Genomic DNA, 12,518 nt, shown 5'->3' with positions numbered 1-12,518 from the left:
GTTGTTAAGTGTCTGCCTTCGGCTCAGGGCATGATCCCAGAGTCCTGGGATCGAGCCCCACATCAGGCTCCTCTGCTGAGAGCCTGCTTCTTCCTCTCCCACTCCCCCTGCTTATGTTCCCTCTCTCGCTGGCTGTCTCTCTCTGTGTCGAATAAATAAATAAAATCTTTAAAAAAAAAAAAAAGACAAAGGGTAACAGAATGAATAAAAAAACAAGACCCATCTATCTATGTGCTGCCTACAAGAGACTTACTTTAGACCTAAAGACACCTACAGACTGAAAGTGAGGGGATAGAGAAATATTTATCATGCTAATGGATGTCAAAAGAAAGCTGGAATAGCCATACTTATATCATGCAAACTAGATTTTAAACCAAAGACTATAACAAGAGATGAAGAAGGGCACTATATCATAATTCAGGGGTCTATCCAACAAGAAGATCTGACAATTGTAAATATTTATGCCTCTAACTTGGGAACAGCCAAATAGGTAAATCAATTAATAACAAACACATTTCCTCTTGCGTAATCTTTTTCTTTTCCTTTTTGGTTTATGATTCTATGCACCTCGTATTAAATCATCTCAAAACACTCTAACATATAAACTCACCACAATCTGACACGTCAGGTATTCTGTCGCTCTTATTTACTGTTTCTTAGAGATACCCTTCATGGATGCCTCCCTCACGTTCCAGCCTGGAAACTGTTCCCCATCCTCTCTGGGTCTGTTGCACAGAGACTTGTCCTCATATCCTGCTGGGAATTTATTTTGCTTCTGTCTTATGCAAGGTCTTCTACAGTAATTTTCCTTTTTTCTTTTCCTTATTATGGTGGAGGCCATTCTCCAGTCTTCGTTAGATATACAAATTTATTTCCCCTCAGACTATTTCCTAGCCTTCCTTGTTACTGTTAAAATATCTGGTATAGATCATACTTACTGATCTTTGTATATTATCATTTCTGTAAGTTTACTTTCACTGGAAACTTTTAGATCTTATTTATTTCCAAGGTTCTGAAACGTTTTGATGTGTGTTTGGCCTTTTTTTATTTCTTGCCCAGGGACTGATAGGCTTTCATCATTTAGAAATGTATGCCCTTTGAAAATAAATAAAACAAAATAAAATAAAATGTATGCCCTTTAGTTCTTGGAAATTTTGCTTCATAACCTAATGTATAACTTCTTCCTGTCTGATTTTGGTTCTCTCTGGAACTCTCATAATTGGATTTTGAGTATCTTGGGCAAATCCTCTAACTTCATACTTTTTCTGCTCACATTTATCATGCGTTTTTTCTACTTTCAGAGACATCCCTTTTCCTCCCTTCTGAGAGGTTGAGATATTAGCTCCCACGATATATCCTTCATGCATCAACTTTTCAGTGATCATTTCCGTTTCTTTAGGTTCATTCTGTGTTGTAAGCTACTGCATTTGAGCCTGTAGCTCGCTGGTTCAGTTTTCTGCTTTGCCAATCCCATATCACATTGCTTTCATGAAATTCATATTTCGGATCTTTTTACTTTCTAAGATCATTTCCTTGTTCTTGGATTATTCTTTTGAAATCTCTTCTCAGATGTCCTTAAGAATCCTGTTTCTTCATTTGATCGGCCTCAATGACAGCCATATGCTATTTCTACTTGACATGCCTCCTCTAAGCTGTCGACTTGTGTTAGATGAAGTGCCATGTTCAACGTAAGCAGGCTGGTTACTTCAGGAGCCTGACAGATTGGGCTCTGGGTCTTCTGTCACTGCTAGAACAGCAGGATAAAGTAAATGGAGTGATTCGCGCTTTGCCAAGAAAGCAAGCCTCCTCCAGAGCGACCAGGTCGCCATCTTCCCGGACACTGCAACAGCGCTGGGCTCCCGTGGGCCTCCTCCTTCCGGTGAGCACAGGCACCAAAACAGAAGCCTCGGGAGTGACCCTCATTCCCTGCTCTCCATGTTGGTGCCCATGTAACTAGTCATGTGATCTCAGCATGGAGGTTTGAGAGAGAGAAAGCCGAAGCACTTGCTGTAGACATCAACCCCCAGAACTTACCGTGTTTTAGGGTAAGTGATGAGCCGTTGTCGATCATGGTTTTGCTTATCTGAGTGTGAAATTTTTCATTTTTGTGTGTAATCAAAGTATAATTTAAGCAAGTTTTATTTTGAAGCGTAATTTTTAATGTTCAGTCTAATGGTTCTTTAAATCAAACGTTCCTGTAGATAGCTTGCCTGTTGGACTATAAGGCAGTAATCAAAGCAGAGAATTTCCCTGGAAGCAGAATATTCTAACTGTAAGAAGAGTATGGGGAAGGAAGAGACAACACGTAGAGCAACTCCCCCGTTGAGTCCAAACCTGTGGACTAAAAGTATCAAAGGCAACCTATGAAAAATTCTACAACACGGTTTTAACAATATTTGAATAGAGATGTTAGAACTAAAAATGAAACATGCACTGAAGATTCACTTTTTCTACAGGCAGAACATGTAACCGATTATCTTACAATTTTTCTGAACTCACTGAGTGATCTGAGAGCAGAGCTTATGTCATGACAGCTGATTTTTACCCCGTGGTGTTCCCTGTAGCCTTTAAGCCCATGGATTCCAAAATGTTGCTCGTTAAACTGATTAAACTGTGCTGGTTTTATTAGAGCTCCCCAACTGGGCTAACTATGACCTTTTTCATCACTCATACGAAGTAATATATTCACAAGAAGTGCTTGATCGATAAGACAAATTTCTGCTACAAATGTTGCTTTCAGGATACATCTGAAAACCTTTCCAGAAATCTATAATTATTGATACTAGTGAGTTTCCTTCTGATACACACTTAAGGCTCATTAATAATCTGTTCAAAAGCTGGTGATAAACTCATTTTTATAATGCTATTAAGGATACGTACACATATGACAAAATATTTAAGAACAACACAGTGGTAAACACTAATTTCGGGAGAGTTGTTTCATCAGAGGAAAGTGGCAGGAGTGTGGGATCAAGCATACACACACCAACGTTAATGCAGGATCTCCCCTCTGTGGACTGTCGATGTTTGGGGCAGGATAACTCTCTGTCCTGGGGGATTGTCCTGTGTATTCTGGGATGTTCGACATCCCTGAACTCTACCCGCGGGATGCTAATAGCACTTCTCTTGCTAATTGTGATGACCAAAAATGCCTCCTGATATTGCGGCATGTTCCTGAGGGCAGGGAAAGAGAATCAGCACTGATTGGGAAGTGCTGCCTTCATCAGAGTGGTTCGGAGTGAAGTGGAAGATTCGCAGGTGTCCATTTGTAGATGGCGCTTCATAATCTACTTATGAGTTACATGTATTCTCTTGAGTGTGCATAAATGTTACGTCGTAAAATTTCCTAAAGCTCTGGATCATCTTCTTGCAGCAGGTGACTTTCTGGAAATAAACTTGGAGACAGTCTCAGTGTGGTCTTCATCCTGATGATTCATGGAGAGTGTAGAACTTTAGTTTTCACTTTTTAACCACGATGTGCTAGCATATTTCCTCTTGTGTCATTGTGATGAGTATTTTGACAGGATGTTTATTTTAAATCTTCAAAGTTTGAAGCATTTAATCATGCAATTTGGGCAACTGGCTCTTGCTAAAAATCGCGTGGCTTTTAGGTCAGAACTGAATATTTGCGTCAAATATTAAAAATACACATAAAGGGTGCAAGACTTGTCGAGTTCTGTAGGCACAAAATAAAGTACAAGCTTCTCTGATTAATACCATCAGAGTAAGTTAGTAGAGAAACAGGACGCCTCTAAAACCGGCTTACATAACAAGGAATTTCTTCTAAGGATTGAGAGGTGCTGAGGATAAGAAGTGATGCTGGGTCTGGGGGATGGGACCGCCAGGTACTGCTGTCCCCCACGGACTCATGTTCATTTCCCTGTCAGGGGGAATGTTGTCTTTTCAGGTTTTCCCCTTCTCTCTCTCTTGCTGTCTTCCTGAAGCTTGCTTTCTCTTCCTTCGTGCGGACTTGGGCAGTCATGGCGACCTCCGTCGTGTGTGAGTCCCCAGCACAGCTTCTTTTAATTAACTTACTTTGTGACTCAGGATTGAGGAAATCCTGTTGGCGCAGCATAGGTCAGGTGTCGACACTTGGTCCAATTAGCCGTGGCCAAGTAGAGACGAAACAGGCTCACACGGTTCCTTGACCGTCTTATTCTGCCTCCCGTGGGGGCATCTGGAACTCTAAGAAGAGGGTATTGGCTGGAAAGGAATGATGCACATCTCAGCTACACCTGACATCAACCAACAAAATTGTCCTGCGAAGATTCTCTTCCCCTTCCATGAGAGACGAAAAGAGAGCAAGCTGCTAGGTATGTGGGAAATGCATCTGGATGGTATAAATCTAAGCCTAGGTAGAACGTAACTCTTCTTATCTAGAGTAGAATTAGAAGTTAAAGTCATCAACTGGATGCCCTCTAAAGTTGCTCATTTTCCCCTTGAGTTCTCTTCCTTGTACGTAAGCGTATGTGAACATTCCAAGGCTACCCTCTCCACAGAAGCCACACCATTCTGTTTTGAGGACACTCGTTTTATATGAATCTAGAGAGAACAACACATCCCTGGAGCTTCCAAATCGAAATGATCAGTAATTCTTTAGCAATTTTAGATTGGAATGAATATTCTGAGATGATGAATTAACTACTGTTCAACAAATGTCTAATATTATTGGTGAAACTATTTTTTTTTTTTAGAGAGGTAGAGAGCAAGAGCATGTGAGTGGGGTGGGGGGGAGTGGGGCCGGGGAAAGGCAGAGAGAGAATCTCAAGCAGGCTCCACGCCCACATGGAGCCCGACATGGGGCTCAATCTCATGACCCTGAGATCATGACCTGAGCCAAAATCAAGAGTCAGTCACTTAACCATTGACTGAGCCACCCAGGAGCCCTTTGTGAAACAACTTCTGATCAAAATTTGAGTATACAGATTTTTAAGTTGATGGTAATGGGGTAGAATTACAAACATAGTCCTGTCCTGGAAGTCCTGTCATGGGCACAGTTGGAAGGATGGTCCCCAGGGCTCTGCAGCGCAGGAAGGTCGTGGTGGCTCTGAGGGTCACTCACATACCGTCACCCGCAGCTGCGTCACATATAAAGAACAGCGAGGTACTCTGAAATCTGACGATCACACCGGTTAGGGTCTCTGAAAAAGAACAGTGCTGTGGGTGAGATCGTTGTCCATTCCACTAAATGGGATATGGGGCAGATCTATGATAAGCAGATCAGATGCTGCCAGTCTTCTTAGAGGAAGGTTTTTGAGAATACACACATTTTTAAATGTATGTTTTTGCAGTCAACTTGATTCTCCAAAGTAATGACATTAATTTCCAATCCATTGTGATATTACACTTTTTACTTCAAATAATTTTTAATTAATACATTTGAGCCACTATTTTCATTTTCTCTACTAATAAATTTCAGTGGCATGTTTTCTTCATTGAAATTATGCACAAAATGTAGTACTATATTATCTGGCTAACACCATAAGAATAACGATTTTGGTAAAATCGTAACGAAGCAAACCTCGCTGAAAGCAGGATCGTTCTCTTACATTTCAACAGAGCATCTCCGTTGAAGCTTAAAGCAGTTGTAATGAGCGATTTGGGATTTCTTGATTTTTTTTAATGTTCTACTTTCCATGAAGGATATAAAACATATAAAACACCACTGTATCTTGATCAGGGCCACCAATTAGGACCGACCTGCCACCGCCATGTAGCATGTTGGTAGCTTTTTTAAAGACTTAATTGGACCTCTTAGAAAACATGCAAGTATTTTATAAGCAGCTATAAAAACAAGCACATAATCTTGATTCATCACTGTGAGCATCTGGAAACACTGTTTGGAATTACTAATAACTCCTGTTATTACAAATAGATGATGGGACTGAAATGGGAGGGTCTCCAAGATTCAGACCCCCCCCCCCCCGGCCTCACCACCACCTGCCAGGGGTTCTGGTGGGCCTCCAAGATTCGGACCCCCCCCCCAGCCTCACCACCACCTGCCAGGGGTTCTGGTGGGCCACGGTTCCTGTGACGAGCATCTGTTTGGCATCCTGGGGCCTCTGCACGGTGGGTCATAGGCTACAAACAGACTGAAGGAATACTTTTCCCTGTTATAAATCAAATCTAGGAGAACAAAAATTGATTAATCAAATTTGACTCATTACATTTTTCAACGCTGTTGAAGAAGTTGTATTTATTTGAGTCAAGCCAGCTTTTAGATATTTTGTGACCTTGTAAGTCTGTAATATTTAAAAGGCAGCTTCATAAAAATGTACGTCACCATCTTTGCCAATTTTTCTAGCAACGGGGTGCCTGGGTGGTTCAGTCGCTTGAGTGTCAGACCCTTGGTTTCCACTCAGGTCATGATTTCAAGACTCATGGGCCCCACGTCGGGCTGTGTGCTCAGAGGGGGTCTGCTTGATTGCTTGACAGTCTCGCCTTCTGCCCCTCCCCCCACTTGAGCATGCACTCTCTCTGTCTCTCTAATAAATAAATACATCTTTAAAATTAGAATTAAATCAGATTACATCTGTGGAATTAGAATTCTCCAGCACAGCACTAGGGAATAAACTCACATTTCGTCTGTGCCCATAACTCTGCTCTTGCAGAAGTAGTGGATTTTAACCACGTCTTTCTAATACGTATAAAGAGACAGTAGAATGCGGGTAATCTCTGTAACCAATCAACAAAGATATTTTTTAAGTGCATGTAAAATAAATTATTTTAAGCTAAGCATTGAATAATATGCGTGTAATAAACAGGGACATGTTGGCTATGACTATATATCTGTTTGGTATAAATTAAGATAAAAGCATATGTCCTCAGAGATAGATGGAGGATAGATTGAGAGACAGAAAAACAGATCATTCTTAAAGGGAAAGTGATATCCCACAAACCATATGCAGGCAAACATTTTTCCAGCTGTATCATCAGATATTTTCAGTTGATGGATGACCCCACGTCTAGTGGTTTCTAGGTTGAAATGGAGAAAACACAGCCTACCCTGTGGGATGGCCGTAGCCCAGGTGTGCTGGTGCTGAGCACACATGCTGTTGAGTGAAGGGTTGTTACGTTACTGCATGTTGCATAATCTGCACAGCTCCGCAGGCCTCCCCACAGGTGGCCCCGGCCCCAGGCAGAACTGAGAAGCCGTTCACGTCTTTCGTGCCCTTGCCTTCCCTTGGAGTTCCCTGACAGAGTGTGGAGACTCCCCTCCTGACCTTTCAGATACTCCGTGCCCCCTTACTGTCTCAACAATCCCAATCTTTTTTTTTTTATTTGAAGAGGGAGAGTTGGGGGGAGGGGCAGGAGCAGAGAGAATCCTAAGCAGGATCCATGCCCAGCGTGGAGCCTGATGTGGGGCTGAATCTCATGACCCTGGGATTGTGACCTGAGCTGAAACCAAGAGCCGATCACTTAACTGACGGAGGCACCCAGGCACCTCAACAATCCCAGTTGTTTTAGATATTACACTTTAGGGGTGCCTTCAGCTCAGGTCATGATCTCAGGGTTGTGGGATTGAACCCCGCGTCGGGCCCCCTGCTGAATGGGCAGCCTGCTTCTTCCTCTCCTCCCCGCTTGTGCTCTTTCTCACTATCTCTGTTATCTCTGCCTCTCTCTCAAATAAATACATAAAATCCTTTTTTAAAAAATTACACTTTTTTTGTGTGCCTGAACTTGACTCAGCCACTTTAGGTCTCGTGTTCCTACTTTCACATGATGTAGTGGCTGGCATATATCCGATAGTCCGTACAGGTTTGCCGAGGGAAAGCTTCTGTTCCTCCGTAGAATAACTGTAGGCATCAGTCAGCAACTGTAGAGCTCTGGCTGGAGCACGACACAAGCCCCGTGGCCCCTGAAGTCACACTCTCTAGGCTGAACTGCCAGGTCAGTTGCCTCTGTCCTCTTAGGGCCGTGGCTGTGCGGTGTGGCATAGAGCGGTCAGAAGGGACAGTCCCCCTGGGTCCCTCAGACAGGCTGTGTTCCTTCCAAGGGACCAGCAGGCTGGGGCTGCAGCGGACCCGAATGACAGCAGATAGGGATCTAAGAACTAAAACACAATCCAATGCCAAGTAGCAACGGGCCGTGGGTCAAGTTCCAGGCACAGTGTCCCAGGCCAGAGGTGAGAGCCAGCCAGTGTCACAGAGGTTTGAGGTGGTCTCTAGTCAGAATGTGAAGGCAGGTGAAGGCTTGCCCGGAGACACCTGTCGTGGGTAGAACCTGAGAGAGGCACACACGGAGTCACCTTCCTTCCAGAGATGACACGATGCTTCCTTCAGTGCCGCTCAGCCCGGTGGGTTGAAGGGCACGGCCAGCGAACAGGGCCGCGAGCTCTGCTGTAGATTGAATTGTGTCCCCCCAAAAAGACGTGCTGAAGTCCTAGCCCCTCGTACCTCAGAATGTGACCTTATTTGGAAACAGGGTTTTTGGAGATATAATTAGTTAAGATGAGGGCACACAGTTGTGGGGTGGGCCCTTAACCCAATAGGACTAGTGTCCTTGTGAACACAGGAGAACACAGGGACACAGGGGAAGGCTCATGGGACAACAGGAGTGGGGGGGGGGGCGCAAGGCGGCTGCCAGCCAGGGGACAGCAGAGACTGACCGAAGCTGGGGAGAGGCAAGAGGGAGTCTCTCCTGCAGGTTTCGGGGGAGGGATGGCCCTGCCAGCACCTTGATTCTGGACTTCCAACCTCCGGAACTGAGAGACAATCAGCTTCTGCTGTTTTAAGCCTTTCGGTGTGTAATACTTTGATAGAGCATCCGTGGGAAGCTGATACGTCCCCAAGACACGTGCTGCTCTTCACCCACTCGGGTGTGCTTGGGCGTTCCGGGGGCTACCGCAGCGTCCGTGCAGATGTGGGTCTCTCCGTAATTGCCACGGCAACTGCCCACTGTGGCCATTCAGGCCATTCAGACCCTGCTCTCCCCAGCTGCTCCTCACTGGAGGCTGAGGAAGTCTGCCTGCTTGCTCGCTCCCCTCCGTCCTGCTCCCTCCCCACAGCCCCTGTTGCCGTCCTCCTGGAGGAGCCAGGTGCGTGCTTTACTTTCCTTATCCCAAGAGCGGCAGGTGAAGCTCAGAGTATACACCGCTCTTCCTTTCTGGTATTCTGGAACATATCTTGATGCATATGATGTGACATCTTCCTCGGCTAATGACGATTCTGACAATAAAGTAGCCACCAGAATGCATCCTCTTCATTAATATTGAATTCAGAAAACAAAACAGTTTGCTTCGTTAAAATTATGCATAGAGGGTCTGTTCTTTCAAAGAGGTAGAAATTTAGAATTTCTTTAAGGGGCACCTGGGTGGCTCAGTTGGTGAAGTGTCTGACTCTTGATTTCAGCTCAGGTCATGACCTCAGGGTTGTGAGATCGAGCCCCACGTTGGGCTCCACGCTCAGTGTGGAGTCTGGTTGAGATTCTCTCTCTCCCTCTCCCTCTGCCCCTTCCCATCCCTTCTCTCTCTCTCTTAAAAAAAAAAAGAATTCATTTAAATCGGATTGCATTTATTTAAGTTTAATTGCATTCAGGCTTCCAGTTACAGAATGACAACACAGTCAGTGTGTTGGAAGAGCATTGCGTGGTGACAGCTGGTAGGAACCCTCGTGGGGAGCAGAGCATAATGTAGACTTGTTGAATCACCATGTTGTACACCTGAAACTAACAGTGTGTCAACTACACTCAAATTTAAAAAAAAAACCCAACAAATAAATACATTTACTTGCATTCAGTGGACTATCTGCTCTTTTTGAGGAATTGTAAATGCATTGTCCTGAGGCAGAAATAAGTAATAACACAATTGATTTTTGTAAGGCTTGAATAATCATTGCTTAAATTAAGAACCCTCAGATAAAGAAAGGCCAGGAGGAGGCCAAGTCCAAGTTAAGTCAGGAAGAGGGAGAATGAAGAAGTAAACTCAACGCAGGGTCCAGGGTGAAAATAACATATGGAAAGCGGAAGAAAGCCAGTTTCTTGCTGAGGACAGCTGTAATGCTAAACAGGACGATCCTTTTATTGATTGCAAATCTGTATGAAAATTACTCCCAAACTAAAAGAGCTTGGTGCAGGTATCTCACCATCTGGGTGGTAAACGATGGAGCCGGGATTTGAAGCACCTCGGACTAGAGAGGCCGTGTTCTTGCCTCTGGTGGAGGCTCCGGCCTCCTCTGCACAGGTGTCCTGTAATTCTTGTTCTCATTTTCCCTTCGTTCTCTTCTGAGGACAAAGTAACTCCTCGAGGGCCTTCTGTGCACCAAACTAATAGAAGCATTTGAGTGTTGTTGCTGGTAGATGTCTGGTTGCAAGTTCAAGGCCTTGACACCGAGGCTGACCAGGATCTCCTTGAACTCCCCAGGAGCGGAGGTGACCTACATGAACATGACCGCCTACAACAAGGGCCGGCTGCAGTCCTCCTTCTGGATCGTGGACAAACAGCATGTCTACATCGGCAGTGCTGGCTTGGACTGGCAATCCCTGGGACAGGTAATCTTTCCACGTTACATAAACTCAGAGTTACGTCGGCATCAAAGCTCCCAGCTCCATATAGCACGGGGGGATCGCTGTACCGTGGCCGTGGGAAGTAAGACCTACAGCATTGATCATTTTTAGTGGTGTGGTTTTAATAGGCTTACCTCCGTTTAATATAAAATGAGGGCCCTTTCCTGGACGGAATCATCCTGCCCAACATGCTGCCATTGTTTCGGTGCTCGTGTCACTCAGATGCTACCCCAGATTCTGCAAGGCAGGTTGGTGAGTAGTGTATATTATCCAAACGTAACCGTTCGGCACGAGCTCACATAAGCTATGAGACAGGGGAGAACATAAATCCGGCATAGCTCGTATGTTTTAGAACAGTGATCGTCTGTGTCATTCCTTGAAGAAACCTTGCAGGACGGTGTTGCCTCCTCTTTGCAAAGAATTCCCTTCACATATCTTGAAGATACACTTGAACCATCTGTAATTTTCAGGTGTTTATATGGGTCAGGGTGGTCCATAGGGGATGGCAAATCCCCTTCTTCCCACTAGTCAACTAGGGGCTGGAAGTTCTCGATCCTTGGGTGCCTAGGAGGACGGGTGGGTCACCCACGCGTGCTACACGGCCATATACGCTTTTAGCTGAACTCTTCATATTCAGATCACTGAAACTACCAAGTGGATTATGCTGCATTTCTAATGGAAAAGAAAGCATGGATGTGTAGGCCGGCACGAGGGCCATAACTTGTAAAGAACGACACCCCTACATAAGATAAACCTGAGAGAGGGTAGCATGATATCTGAACTATTGGCTTCTGGCTGATTCACTGTTTGTCTCCCAATTTCCACTATTGTCCCATTTTTCTTCTTAAAAGGCCGCCTTCCATGCATGCAAATTCTGTTCTTCTTCTTTTCTGGTTGAGGCAGGTAAGAGTGTCCCCTGTAAAAGAAAGAGACAGTGGGCAAGCTAAGTGCTACAATAAGGAGCTAACACTTCCCTCTCCAGGAATGCACAATGTAGAGCCAAAGTACAACTGATCAAAGGTGCTTCTCCTAGGTTCGTATTCAAAGGGCAGAGTCATCCGGTCCCAAGTCAAACAACCCTTGTTTCTAAGAAGACAGGCTCACCCCCAACAAGAAGGAGCACTGAAGAAGGTTTCCCATCATTTTTGGGAGAAGTCACCGTCCAGGGTTGGCAGGACATCATTTATTTTCTATATGCTCAGGAATCTGAAGGTGCTTTCTACTGATATAGAAACGATTCTGAGCAAAATAATAGTACCAATGAACAATCATGACAATAAGAACTGGGGTAATTGCACGCCAGGTGCTGTTCTAAGCCACTGAAGTAGCTTATTTAATTTAAGCCTCACGGTGATCCTGTGATGGAAAACGTATTCTTGTCCGTTTCAAAGATAAGTAGACCTGTGCCCGGAATTGAATTTCAGTATTAAATTTTTAAAGCCAATTCCTTTCAGTATTAATTCTGATATGAAAAGTAGAAATTTTGATTTAGTATATCTCATGTCTGACGGCCCTTCAAACACAGATATAAAAAATATGGATTAGGGGCTCCTGGGTGGCTCAGTTGGTTAAGCGCCCGACTCTTGATATTGGCTCTGGTCATGATCTCAGGGTCGTGAGATCCAGCCCTGCATCGGGCTTGATGCTGAGCCTGGACCCTGCTTGGGATTCTCTCTCCGTCTGCCCTTCCCCCCCACCTCTCAGGTGTGTGCACCCACACTCTCTCTTTGTCTCTAAAAATATATTAATTAATTAATTAATTAAAATAAAAAATATGGATTATAGCAACTTTGGCTTACCTCAGAAACAAGAAGTAAGGCAAGAACAGTTTTATTGTCTAATTTATAGAAATATCTGAGTTCATCTTTTGCTAATCAGTAAACATCTTTTGCCCAGAAATTTTCAGCAGAGCCTTTTATAAATAGATATAATAAATATCTATATATAGATATATAAATAGATATAAATAGATACAGTTGGTTCTGTAACAGTATTGATTACATATAAATTCTGCT

General features: G+C 44.1%; 1 protein-coding gene across 8 annotated transcripts in view; it reads left to right on the top strand.

The window, feature by feature from the left end:
• The window catches only part of PLD5 (phospholipase D family member 5), a 385,783-nt gene that overhangs the window by 241,585 nt on the left and 131,680 nt on the right, over nt 1-12,518 (top strand). For 7 of the 8 annotated variants that reach the window (XM_026487593.4, XM_026487592.4, XM_044379889.3 and 4 more), the window contains one exon: nt 10,361-10,488. The exons of the other annotated variant lie outside the window; for it this stretch is intronic. In XM_026487593.4, the coding sequence (XP_026343378.1) occupies nt 10,361-10,488 (128 nt within the window). The remainder of the gene's footprint in view (nt 1-10,360; nt 10,489-12,518) is intronic. 8 annotated transcript variants of the gene reach the window in all.

This window comes from Ursus arctos, unplaced genomic scaffold (assembly GCF_023065955.2).
Source record: "Ursus arctos isolate Adak ecotype North America unplaced genomic scaffold, UrsArc2.0 scaffold_2, whole genome shotgun sequence".
NCBI classification, from domain to species: domain Eukaryota; kingdom Metazoa; phylum Chordata; class Mammalia; order Carnivora; family Ursidae; genus Ursus; species Ursus arctos.
Note: the sequence above shows the minus strand (reverse complement) of the source record. Positions and strands in the feature narration are given on the sequence as shown.